This window comes from Rhinolophus ferrumequinum, chromosome 18 (assembly GCF_004115265.2).
Source record: "Rhinolophus ferrumequinum isolate MPI-CBG mRhiFer1 chromosome 18, mRhiFer1_v1.p, whole genome shotgun sequence".
In the NCBI taxonomy this organism is placed as follows: Eukaryota; Metazoa; Chordata; class Mammalia; order Chiroptera; family Rhinolophidae; genus Rhinolophus; species Rhinolophus ferrumequinum.
In genome coordinates this window covers 43,727,313-43,751,115 of record NC_046301.1, presented here as the reverse complement: position 1 = coordinate 43,751,115, position 23,803 = coordinate 43,727,313, and the positions used below count along the sequence as shown (strand labels likewise).

The 23,803-nt window shown below is 46.2% G+C and overlaps 1 protein-coding gene across 7 annotated transcripts in view; it reads right to left on the bottom strand.

Annotated features, from left to right (window-relative positions):
- PEBP4 (phosphatidylethanolamine binding protein 4) overlaps positions 1–23,803 on the bottom strand; it is a 210,608-nt gene that overhangs the window by 73,677 nt on the left and 113,128 nt on the right. For all 7 annotated transcript variants that reach the window (XM_033134564.1, XM_033134567.1, XM_033134569.1 and 4 more), the window contains one exon: positions 21,113–21,211. In XM_033134564.1, coding sequence (XP_032990455.1) covers positions 21,113–21,211 — 99 coding nt within the window. The remainder of the gene's footprint in view (positions 1–21,112; positions 21,212–23,803) is intronic.

Sequence of the window (23,803 nt, the reverse complement as noted above, 5' to 3'; positions counted from 1 at the left end):
GGGCTCAGCAGCCAAGGAGATGCTTAAATGCTCCCAAAAGAAACCACAGACTCCTGAGAACAGGGACCTTACCTAATTCTCTTTATATTCCCCATAGTGTGACGATCATATTTTCTTTCCCTGCAGTTTAATTTTTTAATAGCATTTTAAAGCCTGATTATAAAACAATACATATTATAGAAAACTTGGAAAAATAGCTAAGCCCTAAAAAGAATATAAAAATTACCTACAACCCAGACCTAACTAGTATTACGAATATTTCGTAATATTCTGGATACACGTAATAAACTGGACACACTTTCCAGTTTCTTTTCCCCATGCATATTTTCTCATGCAACAAATATAGGTTGCGTTCTATACAACTGTTTCAAATTTGTTTTTCTTTTCTCATAACAATATGGCACAAATATTGTATTGCTATCCTTAAACAGTCATCTTCAGTCATTTTAATCGCTGCATAATATTCCATAGACCATAATTTATTTGCTATCATCTCTTGTTGGACAAATAGGCTGTGTCTAATTTTTCACTATTATGAGTAACAGTGTGATGTCATGGATAAATTGCTGCTCAAATCTATTACAATTTCCTTAATATAAATTTCTAGAAGGAGATTGTTGGGTCAAGAGCTATATACATTTTATAGGCATTTGATATTTGATACATACTGCCAAATAACCCTGCACAAGGGGTTTTAACTATTCACACTCCCATTAGCACTATATAAGAGGACATTAAGAGGATGTTATTATTATTCTTCTTGTTATTTTAAGAAACAAAACCCAGACACTGCCAATTTAATGGCTACAGTTGGTGTGGGGAGGGAGAAGTAGTGATGATTTCTGTCTTCATGTGCATTTCTGACTATGTCGCTTTTTATTTTTTACATGTTTATGTTGTATTTCCTTTTAAAGGATTTCCTATTTATGCCTTTTGCCAATTTTTCTATTTATTAAAAAATAAATAAATAACAGCTAACATTGAGTGCCTACTCTATGTCAGGCATTGCCCTAAGCGCTTTATATACTGCTTTCTTTCCTTTATTCCTTCCGACAACCCCATGAGTTATTAGGTTGGTGCAAAAGTGATTGTGGTTTAAAAGGTTAAAAAGAATTGCAAAAACCGCAATTACATTTGCACCAACCTATACATACAATTATTACCTTCTTTATTTGTACATGCCTTATATGTTAAAGAGAGTAACTCTTTCTCCTCTATCTCACAGTTTTTTCAATGTGTTGATTGTCTTTAATTTTGTCTTAGGAGCTTTCGATCCATGAAAGCTTGAACTTCTGACTTTGTAACTAACTATATGTTAAAGGTCTTTTCCTATCCTGAGATCAGAGAAATATTAACGCATATTTTCTTTTGGTTCTCTTATGGTCTAATTTTTAACATTTAATTATTTAATCCATTTAGAATTTATTTTGATTATGGAATGAGAAAGAGCTTCAACATTATTTTTTCCCCCAAAATGATTAGCCAATCGTTTGCACTTATGGAATAATCAATCCTTTCTCTTCAGTTTTGAAATGACTCCTTTATCAGATGCTGGGTATTTTCATCTGTTTGAGATCTTTCTCTTCGGTTTCAATGATATGTGTGTATCCTCTTACTAGTACCATACTTTTTAATAATTGTAGTTTTAGAACATGTATTAATATCTAGAAGTTACCTTAAATTGCAATAAAAATCATTTTGTCACGTTCCAATAAAAATCCCTTTCTTATTAACAAGGAGCACATGTGAAAATTAATTTTGGAACTATTGATACATAATATATATATATATATATATATACATATATATAAAATAAAGACTTTATATATTATATATTTATATATTAAATATATTGATGTATTTAATAAGCTAAATATAAATATATGATATATACTCATATATTAAATAAGGCTATATATGAAAATCTTTCATACTCTCCATGAGAATTATTTTTATTGAAATTCTTCACATTTATTGGGTCATTTATCAATATTTTATATTGTTTATTAGTATAAAATATACATGGATGTATCATATCTTCTGAACCCCAAATGAACACACCCATTGATGTTTTTTGTGTGCTTCTAAGCACATGTTAGGAGGTGCAGTTTGTATGTTGAAATGTGTTAATTTCTGAGCATTTCTATGGTTAAGAGGACAATACTTAAAATTGGGAATTTTAAATTTAAACTCTTAAGTGGGGATATTTAAAATTAGAAGAGTCCTGGCCACATCCCGAAGGTCTGCTCTCCAAGCCCAGAGCGCCCAGTGCAGTGCCGGCACCATGGTGCACGTCAGTATTTCTGGGGGGCTGCACAATGGCACAGTGTCAGATACATAGAGTTGAGCGTTGACAAATCCAAAGTAAGGATTAAAAACAGAAACTCTAGTTGGCTCTTTAACCTATAGATTCACCCTGTTCCCTTGGCAGTTCTCAAATGGTACATATATACAGTCAGCCCTCTATCCATGGGCTCTGCTTCCGAGGACTCAACCAACTGCCGACTGAAAATATTCTAAAAACAAATGTTACGCTGTTGCTGACATGTACTATGTGTTGAGGCCGACCATGGTTGGGTGTGCACTGAACACGTACAGACTTTTTTTTCTTGTCATTATTTCCTCGACAATACAGTATAACAACTATTTGCATAGAATTTACATAGTATTAGCGATTATGAGTGATCCAGAGATGATTTAAATTATACAGGGAATGTACATAGGTGATACGCAAATAATGTGCGATTTTATATAAGGGAGGTGAGCATCCTCAGATTTGGGTATCCTCGGGGTCCTGGAACCAATCCCCAGTGGATATGGAGGGACAACTACCTGTGTGTATGTGTGCATCTGTAACCTAGTTTCCCATTGGGTTTTGCATTCCTTGCGGGCAGGAATTTAATCCTCTCCTTTTAGAGCCCCTAAATGCCCAGCAGAGAGAGCAGAACCCAGAACTGGTTGGGCTGAATGGAATTCTCTCTCGCTGTCATAAATAGCGACGGTTTAGTCAATACTAAGCAGCTGAGGGGGCAGCTTCTGGGCAGCACGGTGCACTGGCTGTGTGGAGAGGACACGCCAGGCATAAGAGCCCTATTCTTTGCCCACACGCTGCCGAAGAAGAAACACTTGCCCCACACCAAGGAGCAACTCTCTAGAGAATGTCAGCTCCCCAAATGGTTAGAGCTGTAAGGAGCCTAAGGGACCCTGCAGGCCAACACTGCACTTTACCTGGGAGGCACCGAGGCCCAGGGAGATTCAATTCACAGTCAGTGACTTAGCTGACAGGAGTTCAGTGTGATTCTGAAGGTATGCGATGGGCTCTAAGTAGTGTTTGGAAATTGGAAACTCTGAGGGGGGCGGAACATGTGGGTCTTAAGTGAATTATCATATGTATGGATTTGGAAAGGGGGATGAAGTGGGGGAATAGGAAAGACCCTCGCCTAGAGTCAGAGAGCTAAATGCCAGCCCCAGTCGGACCCCACCCACAGAACGTGACTCTGGCCACGTTACCTACCTCTTCTCAGCCTAGTATCCTCATCTGTAAAATGAGGGAACTGGACCAGCTGATCTCTAATGTCCCCGTCCAGGTGTGTGGCAGCCTGAATTTTTCAAAAACATGGATGGCCACGATGGAATTTCCAGGCCAATATTTTACATGCTTCTAGTACATCGCCCCTGCTCATCGAGAACTAAAGATTATTTCCCTCTACTTGCATCTGAGCAGGACGTTGTGACTGCCTTAACAAACAGAATGCGGCAGAAGTGACACTGCATGGACTTCTGAAGGTAGGTGACAAAAGGTGGTAGAGCTTGTCTCCTCAATCGTAACCTTGCTCCCCAAAGCAATCCCAACCCTGATGTGGGAGAGAAGGGAGAGGATACTTCAGGGTAGGGCTATGACAAGAGGAGGAGTTTGGAGGTAGGAGTATGTATGTTATCGGTTGTGAGCAGAAGGGGCGGTCCGTGGTGGGTGGGTGGTCAGTGGAGGGGGTATGTTTGCTAGAGGAGACCGTTGGCGGACTGCTGAGGGGTCCCTGCAGGCAGAAGTGGGGGAGACAGCCTCGCTGCTTTCTGTGGGTGAAATGCTGTAGTTACATTGTGACAGCGTGGCCAGGAGATGAAAGCGTAAAAGGCGAGGTCAGGGTGACAAGCCTGGCTGGGGTAACGGCTGGCGAGGGGTGATGCCGGCCGAGAAGAGTGGTCACCCTGTGATTAGAGGGCTGGATGTACACCTGGACAGGAAGAAGGTGAGCAGAGTCTTCCCAAGGGGCTGGGAAACTAGGGCAAGAGCCCTGGGACAACTAGGAAACAAGACAGCGTGGAATCCAGTGCTCAATTGTGCGGCACAGACTAAGTGCTAAGTGGGAGGCCAGGGAAGGGGAGGGGTCTTAGAGTCATAGGCAAGCATGCTGAACCAGGTGGATTTTGAGCAGAACTTTTCAAAAAGAACAGCTTTCAGAGGGAAGGGGATTCCAGGTGTATCGATCGTGTTTTTTACGTTCCGTGTTTTAAGATGCTGTGACATCCCGAGCGGGCTGACTAACCCTGGAGAGACTGCCCTGGCTTACCTAATTCCTAGAGAGAGCAAACAACTCAATGGGGAGCACGCCTTTCATGTACAAACCAACCGATGCAAAGCCCATATCCCTGGCCACCTCCTGTATCTCTCACCCACCAAGCCAGTATCCCCCTGCCCTAACCACCCCAGGGCCAGGTACCAGCCAACTAGAGAGCATCCGTGTAACCCAGAGCCTGCCGACATTATTCAAACGCTCCAGTCCTAACCTTGCCTGCCCTGCCTGTCCTTGCCTTCCTGCAGAAACCACAGCAAAGGCCCCCGGGCCATGCTCTCCTCTTCCTCCTTCTGCCTCTTAACCAACCCCGGTGCTTCCCCATGAGGCCCTGAGTGGCGTGGCGTGGCACGGCATGGCAAATCATGGCATGCCCTCTTCTCTTGGGAACTGTGAGTAATAAAACTTTTTTCAGTGACATTGATCTCTCTGTGTTGTCACTGAGTCACTTCTATAAATTAAATTCTGGGTGCAACCAAAACACTAGGAAGGGAACAGCCACGGTATTTTGGTGTCAGAGTCATGGTATTTTGAGAAAAGAGCATATACTTTGCAGGGAGATACAGCTAGGTTCAGATCCCCCTCCTTTCCTTTGACTCTCCCCTCCTGCTGTGTCTCCCCCATATCTCTCTTTCCTTCTCTCAGTGGCCTCCTGCTCTGTTTTCCTCTGAGTGGCCCAGCAAAAATTCCAATATTGCTTACTGCTCCTTTGAATTTGGGGCTTCAGTCAGTCTGTGACCTCCCCCCACCATAAGCAGCCCTCTTAGTTTCACCTTCAATTGTGGTATGATGCTTTATCCGCTGTGAAGAAATTTTAGGCCTCTCTTAAGCCAATGGGGAAGAGAGTGTGGGAGGCAGGGATGAGTGGACTGGGATAACTTTACTAGAACTCCTAAAATTGCAGTCTTTGGCTGAGGCCAGGTGAAACTCACACAATGCCAAATTTTGATTTTGAAAGGGAGAGGAAGTGACAGCTGAGCGACCCAGGGCGAATGGTCCTTTCTCCCTTCACTGGGGACAGAGTTAATCACCCAGTGATTGACCCAGGCCTGCAGGCACATGCCAGTTGATTGCTTCTCTCACTCAACAAGCTTGGGGCAGTGAAAGAAGAGAGATGTAGGACTGAGAGTTGGGACACCTCACTTCTGGTCCATACTCTACACTGATAAGTTTAGATGACCTTGGACCTCAGTTTCTTCATCTGTAAAATGGGGGGTAGGATCAGACAAATCTGAGGGCCCTTCTAGCTCTGGAGATCTAGAAATCTATGAAGCAGGGAACAGTCCCTCAGCCATGCTGCCATCCCCATGCCACCTCCCGGCATATGTGGGGACCTTTTCCTCTTCACGGCAAAGGAAAATGAAGGTCCCCCATCATGCTGTGCCTTCTCAGGGCATAGTCCCTGGCTGGGCTGGCTCCCTTGTGTCTCCCTGGGGCAAATGGCACCTCAGGCTACAGGGTATACCTGGCGGGGACCCATGGGACTCTTTCTCAGAGCCCCTGGGATGACAGCTCAGCTCTAGTCCCTGGAATCGGAGCTGGACTGGGGAGGGTGAGTGTCCTGCCCAAGGTGGGGCTGCAGAGGGCAGCAGACTTGCTCCGTGGAGCCAATATGCACAACTCCCAGCTCCTGTGGGAGAGTGCCAGTTTCTTATTTACCTTCCATAACATAGAAACAGTTCGCTCATTTTGACTCAAGAAACGAATATACGCCCCTTTTCTTGGAGATCTCCTCCCTGCCTACCCCAGTCCTACCTTGCCTTCAAAGCCCCCGCCGCCCCTCCTGCCCCCCCTTCACTCCCTTCCTGCCCACTCCCTTCGAGCTGCTGTAGCTCTTCTCTCTCTTTCGATTTCAGTTCTTCCTGGTGGAATTCCTTAGTTTTAAAGTCTTCCTGCTGCCCCCTCACGCCCCACCCCATGACGGTAACCTCCCTGAGGGTAGGCTCTGTGTTCTAACATCCCCCAGAACCTTGCACGGCAGGTACCAGTGGAAACCTGAAGAGATAATGCTGGGGAAAGATTAACTGTGGGTTTGGAAAAATCTTTGTGAGGTCACAGCTGTACCTGAGAGGAAAGATCCCACTTCCTCACCCCAGAAAGGAGGCTGGTCCCAGGGGGAGGGCTGGGGAACACATTCCACATCCACATACATCATTTCATTTGAGCTTTGTGTCAGTCCTGGGAGGGGTATCTTTTACAGGTTGGCGCTCATGGAGGCAGGTTATTGGTTCAGAATCCCAGAGCAACCGTATGGACCCAGGCCCACCTGGTGTCAGTATTCTTACTTCTACCAAGGCACCGCACTGCCGCCGGGAGCAGAGGGCCCCGATAACTGGTGGCCGGGTCCACAGGGAGGCACCGGATTCTGATGTACAGTAGATGCTGGGACTGGAAACAGCAGTGAGACAAAGAGTTACGGGTGGAGGCAGGGCTGTTGACCTCTGCCACCTGGAGGCCTGTTTCTAAGGAGATGGAGGTTTTTTTGGGGGAACGTGTGAATTTCTTAGGGAAAAAAGGCAGTAGATGAGTTTGCTCCCTGGGGAATGCTTTTACAAAAAAGCACACGCAGACATCCATCCACACACATGTATGCACACACACATATATGCACACACATGCACCCCCAAGAACCATGGGGAGCACAGCTCCTAGCCACTGAGGCCTCCCCCCCCCCCCCCCTCCCGCCAAACCCCGCTCTCCCTCCTACCCTATATGTGCAATCTTGTGAAAACTCCACCACTCTTAAGGTTAATAAGGCTCATTTGCTTAAGATAGCACCTGTTTCTATGGTGACTCCTGCCACCCAGAATCTGTTCATCAACGGAGACAAGAAAACAGTGACTTCCACCCTCTTTGAAAGGAATAAGCTAATTCTTAGCCAAGGGCTTGACAGGCCAGCAGCCCAAGGAGCGCTGGGCAGCTGTCCTTCCACCTTATTTAAGCCCCTCCCCACGGCCCCTCTGCCACACCCAGGCAGAGTCCTAGATTCTTCCTGAGCCTCTGCTGGACTGTGGCTTCCTCCTCCTCACCCCTGGGAAGTACACAGCATGGCCCACTTCCGGGACAGGGGCTGCTTTCTCCTGCCCCTAGGCGGCCTCTGATCTCTCCACACCGACTCTGCCTTGTCTGCCTGGGCTGAGGCTGGCAGGAGAGCCCTGGGAAGCACCCGAGCCCTCCTCCCCATCCTGCACCCCGTCTTCACTCAAGGCCTGTCGCTCACCCTGGCATGGCTGCAGGAACCCAGCCGCCCCCAGCACGCCTCCTGCCGTGGTGCTGTCCTCCATTTGCTGCAGCAGGCTGCCGGCTGACTCTCCTAAACCAGAGCTCTTCGGGCCTTGACCTGCTCAATGGCCCAGTCTAGTCTGCTAAGGGCTGTGGATGAGGTTTGCAACACCCACCCGACACTAGTCTCAAGCATGGGTCGCAAATCACTGGGGGAATAGGTTCAAAGGCAGGTGTTGCTAACAATAAAGTTCCAGCGAGTGATTTACCTTTTAAGATACATGGGAACAGCTCCCAGGCTCTCCCTCTCATAATGCCGCTCTCTCTGGAGCTCCGAAACCCTTGGTTGGCTGGGAGTTCAAGCACTCAGGGAACCTCCCAGACTGTGGAGCTCGTGCTACGTGTGCAGGGACCCAGGGGAGTGTGGTGTGCATGTGAATGACAGTTGGGGAGAAAGAGAGATTGGGGACTGATGATCAGAGGATCAAGTTTGGAATCACAGACCCTCAGATCTGGTCATTATCACCCAAATCTACCTGTCTCCTCGTGCAGGCAACGTAGCAGAGACCCAGAGAGGGCAGCCTCTAGAGCAGTGCCATCCCGTGAGCAAGTGGCCTAGCACCCCAGTCGTCCGCCTCCCGGTTCCAAGCTCTTTCCAGAGGATCACCCAGTCTCCCGCTAAACGGAACGGTCTCCACTCTTCTCCCAGTATGGTGCTCTGCGCATGGCAGGCTGTGTCAGGCTGGTTTCTAAAACACAGCAGCTGGGAGCTGGAGGAAGCCGCTTAGAGCCAATTGCGCCCAACCTTTTGCCCAGTCCCTGGCAGATGGCTTCTTCTCAAACATCTCCAAAGACAACTGTCATGCGGGGCGGCCTGCAGGGCCTCTGGTCCCGCTCCCCACACAAGAACGCAGGATGTGGCTAGGCCAAAAAGGAACACCCAGGGAGCCATAGGTAGCGGAGTCATACTGCTATAGTCTCACTGGAGGCTGGCTTCACATGACATGCGACCTGCTGTCCGCTTTCTGCCAACCGACCGACTCTCTCCTCGACTTCCCTTCCTAACACAGCCGCGGCAGTTATATTAGTGGCCAATGGCTCAAGGGCCACAGCTGACGGCCATCTACTACCCGAGCCAGCCCCTTTCCACGTGAGGCTGAGAGCCTGGAAACTGCTCTCTGGGGCTCTGCCCCGACAACAACTTACACGCCCCCCTCCTCAAGAGACAGCCTTAAACAGCTACCGCTCAGTCCACAGCGGTAAATATTCCCCCGTGTAGCCCAGTGTCAGGCCGTCTCTCTCAGGTCTCTCCTGACTTCCAGACTCACTCCAATCCCCTACTTGGAATCCTCAGTGGACATCAGAAGAGCATCTCAGCATCAATATGTCTAAGACGGAATTTCAGATTTCCCCCTTTGAACCCAAACCCGCCCACTCTCCAGGGTGCCCCATCTCAGGGAATGGTACTGCCGTTCACTCAGGCCCCAGATCTCGAAGCCATCCTTGGATCGCCTTTTACCCTCCACATTGAATCCATCGGCAAGTCCTGTTGCCTCTTAACCTCCGAATAGACCCCAAAGCTGTCCTCTCCACGTCTATTGCTCTCACCTTGGTGCAAGCTGCCCTCAACCCTCCCCAAAGGAGGACAATGGCCTCTTGTGGCCGCCTGCTGCCACCCTACACAGAGCGGTCTTTTAAAAACACGAAGCAGTTTTCATCCCCCTCTTTACTGTTTAGCACCCTCCAATAGCCCAAACTCCTTGCTCAGGTCTGGGTACAAGGCTCAACCACAGCAGTTCTCAACCCCAGATGTGCATTGTTTTTCTTTTCCTTTCTTTCTTTTTCTTTTTTTTTTTATTGTGGTAAGTACAAAACTTAGCATGAGACTTCACCCTCTTAACACATTTTTAAGTGTACGATACATTATTGATGCTGTACAGTAGATGTCTAGGATGCAATCATCTTGCATAACCGAAACTTTATACTCACTGAAGAGCAACTCTCATTTCCCTTCCCTCCATCCAGATGCACATTTGTATCCCCGAGGGAGTCTTAAAAATAACCGTGTCTGGGCTCTGCTCCCAGAGATTCCAATTGAGCTGGTCTGGGTGTGGCCTCCCAGGTGATTCTCCCGAGCGAGCAGTCAGGGTTCGGAGCCTCTGTGCTTCACAAGCTCCCCCGCTGCCCTCACTGAGCTCGTCTTCTGTGCATTTCATTTCCTATCGAACATTCTGTTCCAGCTGCACCGGCTTTCTTTCTGTCCCCAGAACACACCCAGCCCAGCCCGTTCCTACCACAGGAACTTTGCTCCTGCTGTTCCCTCTGCCTAGACACCCTTTCCTCACTTTGTCAGCTGGTGAATTTCTACCTGCTCAAGGGTCACCTTCTCTGTGGAGCCCTCCGCCTTGCCCACCTTCTCTTCTCTTTCGGGAATTAACGCCATCCTAACAATCCCCACTCTATACTGTACTATAGTCACTGGTTTACTTCTCTGCTCCCCTCACCAGACACTGGAAGGGATTTGACTTTAAAAACTTTCAATCTACACTGCATGGATGAAACTATTGCCAAAGATGTGCTGACCGCATGCTGAATGAATGAATGACCACAGACATCTGACCGATGCAGAAAAAGGGGAATTATAGTCTTCAATGATCTAAAAGCCTCACATCGATTGATGTGATCTAAGATTATATTAACTTCCTTAACTCCTGCATTATGATTTGACATTCTATTATTAGCTTAAAATTAAGCTTAAAAATTAACTAAAACTCCTGTGATATTTTCCCCTGTGATATTTCATGAACTCTTGCCATGCCTGATCTTTCTCATTCTGCACTTGTGCAATTGATTTGGAACCTCAATATAGAACTTTAGATTAATCCCCGCTATATGTAATTTTTTCAGTATACGTCCACCCGTCCAATTTGCCAAAAGTAACTGTTTTGTGTCACCTATCTATCATATTAGCAGTTCCTTGAAACTTCGTGTGCCCTGCAAAGTTGGTGAGCATGCTGCCTCTAAAGATACTGAACAAGGTGGGGCCTATGACAGAATTCTGTGGCATGTCACTTGGGGCCACCCTTAAGGCTGACACTAATTCATTAACTAACCAACACTCTTTAGGAAGGATTTGTTAACAAGCCATAAAGCCCACCTTACACAAGAGTCACTGAAGACATATTTCTCCCCCTTGCACACAAGATTACCATAACTAACTTGGTCTAATGCCTTGACTAGTCAAGTTGTGCTCTGCTTACTTATATAACACTTTGCTGTTGGTCCACTGGATCATTTATCAACAAAGACATCTAGTTGGTTGGGTATGACTTTTTTTTAGTGAATTCTTGCTAACTCCCAGTGTTCACTGTTTTCTATGTTGTCTCAGACCATTAAATTTAACTGAATTTTGATGTGGATTCATAGTACACTCACCAACCTAAATTTGGGAATCCACATTTTCTGCAACTGTTTCTGGAAGTGACTTTGTCATTGTAAATCTAAGCTCTTGCTGGACTTTGAAGGTGTAATTCATCTAGAGACCTTAACTCATGTAAAGCCACTAGACGTTTGCAGATTACAGAAGGGCTTCCCAGGGAAAGGAACAGAGCAAATAATGGTCCACAGAGGCCAGAGACACACAGATGTTTGAGACACCACGAGCAGTTCAGCAGGAGAACTGTGGGGGCAGGCGGGGGCCAGAGCCACAAAGGTCTTGAATAATCTGCTGACCAGACAGGATTCTGTCCCGAAACACCGAGAAGTCGCGGAGGGCCTTCAACTAAAGAAGTAACACGATCATATTTCAATTTGAGGAGAAAGTCACCACTTGAAGGAAAGACAGATCCTTTTCCAGGTTGGTGAGATTACAGGAGAGGGACCAGTTAGAACCCTTTTGCAGTCACAATCTACAGAGAGGTGGAAAGGCCTCTTAATTAGCTCAGTGATCCTGGCTTTTAATTCCATGTTTATGTTTCTTTTCTTCTACCCCAATCAAATGTTTAAGGTTTTAGTTATTCTGCTCCCTCCCTGGAAGGCAGTCTCTTGTTTCTTTGGACTTTTCCAGGTCTGCTCTGAATTCAAGCCGCAGCTGAGCTCCTATCTCCACTGTGACGGAATCGCTGAGGAACGTCACTCCATCTGTCCATCCATCGCCCGTCTTTCCATCCCTTCCTTCGTTTTTTTATCCATTCTTTCTTTCATGCCTTCATTCACTGATGCCCTCAACATTTACCGAGGGCCTTCTATGTTCTGGGCACCATGCTAAGTAAGTGCTGGGGATACAGTAAGAATAAGACATAGTTCTGCTTTCCAGGAATTCATGGTCTAATCGGGAAAAGAGACTCATAACTAAAAACAAACCCATGCGATGGGGCTACTAACAGAGGTTTGACTAGTGTAGTAGGAGCACGGGGGGTGGGGGGGGGGACTGTTTAACTCAGTCTGGGGGCATCAGAAGGAGTCTTTTAGTGGAGGTGACATTTGAACTGAGCCAGGAAAGAAGACTAGTTGTGTCACGAGACAGGGGAGAGTGCTCTGAACTCTCACGGCCATTTCAATCTAGAGTCCAGTTTGAGTTGACTCTATGCTTCATGAACTCCTCTCTCTCTATTTCCTATACGTTGGCCTTATCTTTCCAACTGGGGAGCAGAAAAAACGCACTTTAATTCATCTAACATTTATGTATCAAATTACCTCCTTTCTATCTATCACCTATCTGTCTATCACTATTTTTTAACAGCCACAGTGCTGAGCACAATGCGGGTTAAACATTGGATCCCAACTCCTGCCTGTTAAGTCCTAAGCCCACCATGCTTTTCCCCTCCAGGTCTTTTGGTAACCACGTGGGCAGCTCATTCTCCCTGCCAGGCCCTGTTCTACCTCTGGGGGGCGACACACCTCCTCACCCTCAAAGACTCACCTCCCTAAGCTACCTAGGGGGGATGTAAGACAATAGCAGATGGAAGGAGTAGGGAACTAGCAAATACATAGCACTTATGGAGTGCTGGATGCTGGGTGTTTCACACATTTCACTCATTGAGCCCTCACAACATTTCTGTGATGTCGATGCTAGTGTTCCTTTTACAGATGAGGGGACAGACTCAGGGAGTTAAATAATTTGCTCAGAGTAAGACAGAGAATCTCCCTCCCTGGGTCCATGCTGCACCCCAAGGCCCAAGGTCAGGGCTACACTATGGCTTTTGAGGGTGTAGCCAAGAACGGAGGCCAAGGGCAGAGGGCCAGGTACCTCACACTGCACCACTCACACCAGCACCAGTGCTTCCAGCAGCCACTCCTGGCCCTGACACAAGCTGTCACGTGGGCCGGGCCTGGGGAAGGGGTGGTGAAATCTACCTGAACTCTGGAGACGTGATATGGTGTCCTGATTATGCATGTAGACTCTGGAGTCAAATCCCAATCAGCCACTTGCTGGTTGTGACATCTGGGCAAGCTTGTTTAGTCCTTCTAGCCCTTCATTTCCTCGTCTCTATTACCTTCCTCTTCAGGCTTTTGTGAGGCTTAAATGAGATATTCATGAAAGCACGGTGCTCAGCACCACATGCTTCCCCTTTCTTCCTTTTCCTTTCCCTTTTTCTCCTTCTTTTTATTCTTCCTTCTTTAATTATTATTGTTGTTAAGATGTCACATGGCTATAACCTGTAAGAAGAGTGTCTCTAGCCAGGAGAGGAAATGGAGTAGGTGGAAACATTGCTTGTAGATGGCAAGGGCACCTCCTACAGGTCATTGACCTAGCCTGCTACGCAGGGGGGACATTCCTGGGTCACCCATGCACAAGTCTTTTCAGTGATAAGAAGTTCCCTCCCCTGCAGAGTATATGCTCAGTGCTCAGGCAGTTCAAATTCTTAGAAAGTCCTTTGTTATGTGGAGCCAAAATTCACTTCTTTGTAAATGCCATCCATTGGATCTCATTTTGCCCAGTGGAGGACGGCAGGATTGCCGCTGTTTTCCGATTTGATTTCTTCAGATTTTTCAGGAAATCTGTAAAGAATCTCTAAAGGCAGTTCTCATGTCCTCCCTCCCACTTTCTGTTCCTGCCTCACCTGATACGATTTCTCAGAGCCCCACCATTTTGGTCGCTTTTCTCATGCTGCTCACTATTTTTCTTACAATAGGGTGGCCAGAACAGAAGCTATTATTCCCAGGGTGGCATAAAACAATGCACACTAATAGAACTTTCCTGGGATCAAGGAAAGATCACTGTTTTGAATATGCTGCCTGGACCCCCTTTGTCTCTTCCTAAGCACATGTGCTTGGGGTGGAGGCCCATGGACAGTGATGGGCCCAGGTCCTTATGTTGGGGCAGGTGGGCTTGGACTGCTGGTCTCAGTCTTATCCATTTTACAGCTTTGCCCATTGAGGGGAGCCAGGGTGTCACCCTCTGTCCCAGGCAGAGCTGAGTCTAGACTTAGGTGAGCAAGACTGTGCTGTTCCCTTTGGGTGTCTACATTTTGGGTGTTGTGTGTGTGTGTGCTGGTGTGTGTGTGTGTGTGTGTGTGTGTATGATGAGAGAGAGAGAGAGAGAGAAGCAGAGGAGGAGAGAGAGAGAGGAGAGAGAGAGGAGAGAGGAGAGAGTTTTTCTGCATATCCGGGATTATCCTGATGGCAGAATGGTTTCCATACGACTTTCTGATCTAAACATATTTGAAAAAATAAGTAACAGCGGCGAGCGCAGAAATCTCAGAGTTGCAGAGAGAGAGAGAGAGAGAGACAAGCGAGAGAGAGAGAGAGAGAGAGATTGAGCTCTTCGAAGAACAGCATTTTCCTTTTTTCTTTTCCACCCCTCCCGGTCAGCCTCTCTATACATACTTTCCATAAATCAACTAAAAAGCTTTGTTTACCATATTCCTGTATATACTGGCCCCTTCCTGCCTGTACCCATTATATTCCTATTCTCTCTCTCTCTCTCTCTCTCTCTCTCTCTCTGCCCCCCCCACCCCCTCCATCCTTTCTCCTTAGTTACCTGAAGCACTATAGTATGTATGGGATAATATGATAAATTCATTTCCAATTCACTGCATTATCCTTTGAATATTTAATGACTCATTGAATGGAGTAGAAAAAAGCTATTTCAAATGAACAATTATGCTGCATTAGTCTAAGGGCTGATTATATTTAAAACACTGCTCACATGTATAACAGGACACGGCGACCTCAGCGTACGAGAGCTAATTTGGCTCTTATCTCCAAATAATTTTACACCACAAATTACCGTGAAAACCTAAAGGGCTTTAGAAACATTCATCAAAAGATAATATTCCACTTTGGAGCAACATTTTATTTAAATTAATTTGAATGGGAGTGAAGGCATCTCTGGGTGGGACAGCAACAGCATCGTGAGGACTGTGCGTGCTGAGGGGACGGCGAGGGGGCGGGGTTTGGATTAGAAATAAAAGTGGAACATGGTTGGGGACGAAGTGTCATGGGGAGCACACCGTAGGCCTGACCATCACTTGCAGCCCAGCCCTTGCCCTGGCTGTGATCTGGGATGCCTCCAGGGGACCCTGGTCCGGTCCAGGGAGTCACAGGGCAATTCCCAAAGGCTGCATGGGGGGACAGAGCCCCACTCCCCCACCTACTACTTCCACCAGAATAAGTCTGGGTCAGATCAGATTCTCTCCAGGCTGGGTCTGAATCCATCTAGCCTCAAAGGCAAAAAGAAGAAGCTTTTTTTCTTTTTTTCTTTTTTAAACCCGCAGGGTTTGTATGTTGGGGCATTGTCTAGAATTCTTACTTGGCAAAACATGAGTCCAATAGCCAAAGGGAAGTCTCTAAGTCATAAGGAGCTACTGGGGTCAGATCTCAAGTTGGGGCGGTGGGAGGGAAAATCTCATTTAATGAGGTCCTACTAGTAGTCCATTCTGCTTCAGGAGCTTTAATCTCATTGAACCCTGGAAAGGGATATTCTTATCATGCCCATTTTAATGATGAAGACACTGAGTCTCAGAGATTCCCATCTGGAAAGTGGTGGAGCCTGGAGCCTCTCCTGTTCACCTGACCCCAAAGTAAGGCTCTTTCCCCTCCCCTTCAGGTGGCCAGCACAAGTCTGGTTTATAACGGTCCCCTCTGCATTGTCCCTCTCCATCACTAAATGCTCATTAGGGCCCATAGATCTAAATCGATCTGTCCTTCGGGAACATAAGCCATGCCTTGCAGGAGGTTATTACTTAAAATGGACCCTCACAGTACAGTGCAAATCATGCATAGACAAGTGCACAAATATTAGCAGCGAAACTAAAAATATAGGTTTAAATAAAGAAATTAATGAATTAATTCTAGTCCTTGGCTTGACTTCTTTGTCTGAACTTGTGGTCCTGATAAAGACGGTTTCTTCTTCTTCTGTTTATTGTCATTAGCTGCATTAGTCTTTTATATGCTTCTGAGCATATAAAAAATAGGATTATATAAATACATATATTTAAATTTCTATAGATCTGCTACTCGATTGATTCGGGAGAGGATAATTTTGCCACTTTCTATAGTGCCTCTCTCTAGGGAGGCTTTCTTCCCTTTGCATTTGTGATTTCCATTTTCCTTGTCTCAGTCTTGAAGAGTAAGGATGTGTGTCAGTTTTACAGACAAGAAGTCACAGTCTCAGAGAGGTCAAGTAATTTGCCTGAGATTGCTCAGTAGTGGGAGTTGTAATTCAAACACAAGAGCCCTGACACGTGCTAATCACATAACTGGAAAGCAAGAGGCTATGATCCTAGCCCTGTTTATTGGATTTCCCACTTATCTCATTCATACTTAGAAGTCCTTTAAAAAAAACCCACAAAAACCTCTCATTATGGAAAAATCCAACCCTATAGAAAATTGTAGACAGAATAATGAACACTTAGAGGTCCTTTTAATTCATCCCAGAATTGGTTGCACTTACAGCTGCCAAAGGTTGAGGGCACTGAATGAAAGGGAAACGTGAACTTGCCATTTCCTTTTCTTTTTTAAAGCAAAAAATATATTCAGGACGAATTTAGAATCATTGACGGTTTCTAGGAAGATTTTCTTTTTTTGGAAGAAAAAAAGGTACTCTTGTCTCCTTAATTGTTCTTAGTGTTCTTTGTCACCAATTATGATATTCTTTGTGGAAAGTATTAATATACCATCTTCCTGTGTTCAATATTCCCATTAACAATAAAAAGTCTAATGAAAATATCTGCATGAAAAGCTCGGAGCACTAATTTCAGGGACAAATAGAAGATGAACCAATAAGCGTCTCTCCTGAAATGAATGATGCAAATTAATTGATATCTTAATTAGTCTTTCCACATGAAGATTATTAGTTAGATTGAATCGGAACGGAAAAGCATCTTAAAGGAAAGGCTGAGGATGTGGCACTTGGGGGCGGGGGGCGAGAAAGACGTTACCTGTGTCAGTGCTCTGTTGATCAGGAGAGATTTTCAAAAAGGGGGCCGAGAAAGACACACACTTTATGTATCTGTCCCTGCCTGCCCCAGTCTGGCCAGGTTTGGGGATTGAAGCCTAGTCCTGTCACTGAGCTCATGGCTGAGCACCTGCTGGTGGAAGAAGTTCTGCCCTGAGCAACCCCACCCCGCGCACACGGCAGCCACCTTCCTCCGCCTCACCGGAACAGAAGCCCTTCAAGGGCAGACACATCCCCTACTTTGGTTTGCGTCTGTAACCCCCACTGCTCTAGCACCCCATACGACTTCAAGCAACAATGATAACATTACAGCAAACACTTATGGAGACCCTTGTTATGTGTTCTGGGTACTGTTTTTAGTGCTTGACTTAAAGTAATTCATTGACGCTGCCTAACAACAGCGCGAGGTAGGGCCTACCTGTACCCCTACCTTTACAAGTCAGCATATTGAGACACAGGCTGAGCATCTTGCCCCCTGAAATCACATAGGTAATACTGGTGGATTCGGATCGGAGCCGCAGCAGTCTGGCTCCAGCTCTCAGCGATATCCACTTGCTCTTACACACTTAGACACCATAGCAAATAATGGTCAACTGTATTTGAGGAGTTAAAGGAACAAAGGGTACCACGAACATCTGGTTCCAACTGATGCACTTCTCTGTAGTTCCTGCTTTTATTTAAGAACTACTGTGTCCTACACCCCACCAGCCTCGCTGTGGGGGGCTGCAGATGCTTCCTGTATGCCTAAGAACTGGTTGCTGTCCTGTTGTAACCTGAACAGACCATCCAAAAATTGTCCCTAATGAGGGGCTCCCCCAGCCATGGCCCAGTCCATCACCAGATTAGGCCTGGGCCCCTAATGCTCGTATCTAGGCCAGCTGAGGTTCCACCAGGTTTGCCTCTGTTGCCATTGTAAATCACAGGGCCATTGGTCACTGCATGTCTGCAGTGATTTTATGGCATGCCTTATTGCTGAGTCCACTTACTGCTGAGGGTAATGATAATATGTAGGGTTACTGTTAGGAGTTCAAAATGCTTGTCAGGTGTATTTTATTTACCAAGATTGTGTCTCCTGGAGAGGTTGCCTAGACACATATACCCACATAAGAGGTAACCAGAGATAGGGCCCTAGGATGGTGGGGGAAGCACAGAATTCATGTTTCCTATCTTACAGAGAGGGCACAGTGGCACACCCCTGCCGCAGTAGAGCTGTTGGGAGAGGTGTACTGTGAACCCAGACCACACACTATGGCAGGAGGGGTGTGCAGTTTGGAATTGGGGTCCTGGATTAAAGACCCACCTCTACAACCAACTAGCTGAGAGACTGCATCATTCAATCTGTCCAGGCCTCGCTTTATCCATCTGTAAAATGAGGATAATGCCCAACTCACAAAGTCATTGTGAGGATCAAAAGGAGATTTCAAAGTGCTTTTCACTTGAAAATAGCTCCACAAATGGGTGATATTAACAACGACCAAGGCATTCCAACACAGAACCCTTCAGACTTCCTGCAAGCTGCTAAACTACTTCTGGATGCTTGTTAAACTCAGATGCTGAGTTTTCTCCAGACTGACTATAGCGGTGCCCAGGAGTCTGCATTTTAACAAGCTGATTCAAATGTGCTCTAATATTTGAGACCATTCAGCAGCAGCTAACACCAACACAAAGGAAATGCTTCTGGGTGTGATTACAGTCCTGTCTTCCTTTGGCCGAGGTCCATAGCCTGAGAACCAAATGGGCCTGGTTAATATGGGCTTTATGGCTGGCGGAATTTGGGGGCTGGTGGGCAGGCCAAGTGGTTATAGCTGAGAGCTGCTGCTTCCTGCTGGCCCCTCAGATCAGGGAAAGTGGGTGAAAATGCGACTGAAACCCAAGCCTCCTCCGGCCTGAGCGGGAAGGCCAAGGGCCGTACCCGGGCAGGTGGCCTGGTAAGCTCTTCAGCTTAGTAGCCCTGCCGGACAGCTGGCACCTGTCACCTGCCACCTGCTCTGCTTCTGAGCTGGGCTCCTGTAGCATAACCTATGTCTGCACCACAAGGCTTGTGTGAGAGAACTGTCTTGACTGAGTATTGGGGTGAGGGGAGTGGGTGGGGGACTTCGGGATTGGAAGAGAGGCAGCCTCATGGCCCCCAGGGCCCCCTCAATGCTGAAATTATTTCATCCACAACAGCTTCTGATCTCCAGCCTCAGAATTGCCAAGTAGAATCCTCTTGCAGACAGCCTGGTATGGGGGCGGGGGGGTGGCGGGGAACTGTAAATGTGACGTCCAGAGCAACACTCTTTTCTGAGAGTTTCTGCCCCTTGTGACTGCCAGGGAGCCCCAAGCACAGACAATGGCAAACACTCTGGATTGGGACAGGATCCAGCATCTTTCCCTTTTGTGCCCTCAGCTCCCCTCCTGGCCCTGATGGCACAAGCCTCCCGCAGCTCTGCCCCTTCACATTAGTATGGCGTTTCCAAGGCTCTTCTCCAGGCCAAGGCAGCGTGGGGAGCAGTGCCCCTGCCTTCCCTCAGGAGCCTGTTCCGGCTCTGTCCAAGGCCGTGGCAGGGCTGCCTCAGGGCGGGCTTGTCCACCTGTGTGTCCTGTGAAGGACCTGTGGTCACTGGGCAGGGCCGGTTGCCAGGGTAACTACCTTACGCCCCCGCTCCAGTGGCCGTGAGAGCTCCTGCCTTGCTCGGGGGCATCGATAGCTAGTTCAGATGATCCCCCTTCCTCTGCCCCATAGTTCTAGAAGGAACACAAGCGCCTCATCTCTAGAAAGCATCCTCTATGTTTCCTAAAGTGCTCTCAGCGTGCTTGCTCATTAGGTCATCCGGACAGTCACCTAGAGGGGGTTACATGGTTCTCATCTTACAAAGATGAAATGTCCAGAGAGGTTCCAAGTCACTTGAGGGAGGTGATTGAGTTGGGAACCAGCCAAGGCTGAATCCAAACGTCCTGTTTCTAGTTCTGGGTTCCCACTGTCTTGCGGGGTTGATGCCTTTGCCCTCTATGCAAAGGTCATCCATGGGCTTTCTCGGCAGAGATGAGCGAATGCTTGAAGCTAGTGTGGATTTTCCCAAAGTGCACTGCCAGGCGCTCGTGAACAAAAGATTCCCAAGTCAAACGAGATTGGAAAATAAATGCATATTATACAGTGCATATTAGGATATTGAAAGCTCTAAAAAACCCTTCAGTGAGGAATGGGGTGAAGTCACTTTAACCCGTAACTTGACTAGCAAAAGAACCTACCTTTCCACTCCTCTATACCCCCACATAACGCCCATTGACAATCTGCCAGATTTGTGTGCCTCGGACTTACTCCAGAAAGTGTGAGCCAGGCTCCTTCACAAATATGACTACAAAGGGACAAAGAGGAGGGGAGGCCATTTATATCCATACAAAGAAAGGAAATTGCCATGTCTACTCCATGCCCCTCCGCCCATCAGGAGGACGAACTCCTGGAGGATCCCGCCCCCCCCACCCCTCAACACATCAGCCAGTTCTGCCACCTGAACTGCGCAGAATCACCCTGGTGCCTCCTGGACTGCACAGAATCACCCCTAGCAGTGGTGTTCCGGAGCCAATTGTTAAATTTTCAGAAACCTGTGAGTCAGTCGTTAAATCATCAGTAGCTTGAAATTGGCCATAGTGGGAGTATTTATACTGCAGAAACCAGAAAACACTACAAATGAGGACTCCTCTCCCTGTTATCCTGAGAGCCCATTTACCTGTGCACCACTGATCCTGGGACATTTTTTGAAATTGTTAGAAAACTTGGGAGGGGCTGTGACAGCTGGGTGCTGAGGGCCACCTGGCACAGAAGTCCTTGCTCATCAGAGTCCTCAGTCCTCGTGAATGAGAGCTGAGAACCATGTAGAACGATCACCTTCCAGCTATAATCCCAAATTCATCAGAACATGCCTCCCGGCATGCTTACCTTGATATCTGTCACCAGCCAATGTCTCCAGAACTGAGCTTGGGGATTAGATCTGCTAGGGGCGTCTGGGTCCACCATCACCAGGATGTAGGTTGCATCCTGTAACACATTCACCAAAAAGAAATGTAGCATCATGGCTAGACTCCCAATAGGAAAACTATTGGGTGCAGACCCTCCTTTTACCTGTATTTCAGCGGAGAATGGCTGACCAACCCCTATAGCTTCCTACCCAGGTCATCCTGGTTCTCATGACATTCTTCTTGTGTCACATGTTTATTCTCAGAGAAATGTAATCTATTAAAAAGACAGCTTAATAATTTGGCTTTCTCTTTATGAAGAGGAATAAATCAAACAAGCATATTTGCTAAGCACTGGAAGTCCCTAGCGTCATGTGAGGTGCTGTGGAAGAAACAAAGAAACCTAAAACAGGGCTTCTGCTCTAAAGAGGATCACAGTATAGTTGGAGTGACTTATCCATTAATTCAGCAAAATAGGGGAGCCTACTCTGGGTCAGGAACGGTACCAATTGCAAGGAATACTAGGATTCATTCATCCTTTCAATAAGAATTTACTGGACACCTACTATATGACTGATTATATAAATTTGAGAGTAATTTACATATAGATGGTCCTAAATCCATAGAATAATGAGATTATTCATGGAGAGGTTAGACATGGAGAATAAAAGCGTTCTCATGACTGAACTCTAGAACATGCTGACGTTGAGAAAAGAGGAGAATCTAGCAATGGAGACTGCGAAGCCAGGAAGGTAAGGGGAACACCTGAAGAGTAGGTATCATGAAAGCCAGGACAGGAAGAGTCTCAAGGAGGAGGAAGTGGTCAGCTGTGTTGAATGCAGCCATAAGGTAGACATATATGTGGCAATGTCATTTGACAACTTGGAGATCACTGTTATCTTGGCAAGACCAGTTTCTGTGGAGTAAAAAAGACTGAGGTTTGATTGAAACAGGTAGAGATGAGGAATTGGAGACAGTTATTACAGATGATTTTTTAAAAGTTTTGGTGTGAAGGACAGCTAAGACATGGAGTGGTTGTTACTAGAGGGGAAGGAAGAGTCAATTTTTATTTTTATTCTTATTTTTTCAGAGATGGATGTTCGTGGCCAATGGAAATGATCTAGTAGAAAAGGAGATATAAATGGAAGAGAGGAAAAGAGGGATCACTGCAAGAGCCAAGACTCTGGGAAGTAGGAGGGGACAGGATGCAGAGCAAAAGTTGATGGCCCGGACTTTGGTAGGCACGGAGGGTACAGGCTCAGATGCAAGGGAATTGGAAGATGTAGTGGTGAGGAGTGAGGAAATTGTCTTCTGGTTGCTTCTATGTTCTCAGTGAATTAGAAGCAAGGTTATCAGTGGAAGAGGGATTATAGGATGTTTGGGGACAGAGAAGAAGGTGTGAAATAGTCATTTTGGAAAGTGAGAAACTGAATAAACCATAGGTATGTAGAAAGGTTACTGGGTAATATCGCATTCCACAGTTTTGCGTTTTTTAACTGTTCAGGTGCAGGCATGGTATAAGTGGCAGTTGGGCGTAACTTGAATAGGGACTTAGACTGCTGAGTATGACGGAGGAGAAGGACGTGAGAGTAAGAAGTGAACAAGAAAAATGCATGGGGGTTAATGAGATTGTCAGGGAGAACTTATAGTGAGAACAGAAGAACGACTCGGGTGGAACTCAGGAACTCAGAGCAGAAGGCAGGGGAGACACTGAGGAGAAGAGAGTTAGCGGGAGAACCAGGGAGCATAGTGTCCTGGACACCAAGTGAAAGCAAGGCTCCAGGAAGGAGCGTGCATGGGGTCAGGATAACAGAGCCATCACAGAATAAGGACCATTGGCCTTAGCTACTGGGGCTTCACTGGCAGCTCTCCAAAGAAGAGTATTTTAGAGGAAGATACTGATTGTTGAATGTTGATGTTGAAATCCAAAAGAAGCAGTGAACCACGCATCAGGTGCTATGGGAAATTAAATCAGAGAATATGAAGATAAGCCCAAGAAAATCTCCAAGAACTCAGAAGGAAAGGATAAAGAGATGAAAATGTTAGGGGGAAAGTAGGATTAAATCATAAATTGCCCATCTGTGTGTGCGTGTGTGAGTGTGTGTGTGTGTGTGTGAGTGTGTGAGTGTGAGTGTGTGTGTGTGTGTGTGTGTGTGTTTTCAATCCCAGTATAATCCCAGAGAGAAAAAAATTGTCTAATTGATACATCCAGGAATTGGTTCTAGCCAAAACAATAAGAAAACAAAAAGAAACTAAGTATAAATACTGTAAAAGATGAAATAAGACCATCTACCTTCTCTGTCTTTTAATTAATATTTTTTTGCAAATGACGTCATTGCTTGTGTGAGAAATCCTAAAGAAGCAGCTGGAAACAATTAGACTAATATTTAGTAAAGTGAGTTGTTACAAAATGCACACAAACTGAGTGCTTTCCTACAGACTAATAACGGTTGGTTGAAACATATACTTTAAAAATACCATTTATAATTGTAATAACATAATATAAAATAGATAGAAATAAACTTGATGAAACATACAAGACTTATACATAGAAAACGAAAACATTACTGATGTACATAAAAAGAAAACTTGAATAGATGAAGAAAGACATACTATGCTTTTAAACTGAGAAAATCATTTGCAAATATGTCAATAATCCTTTAATTAATTAGTT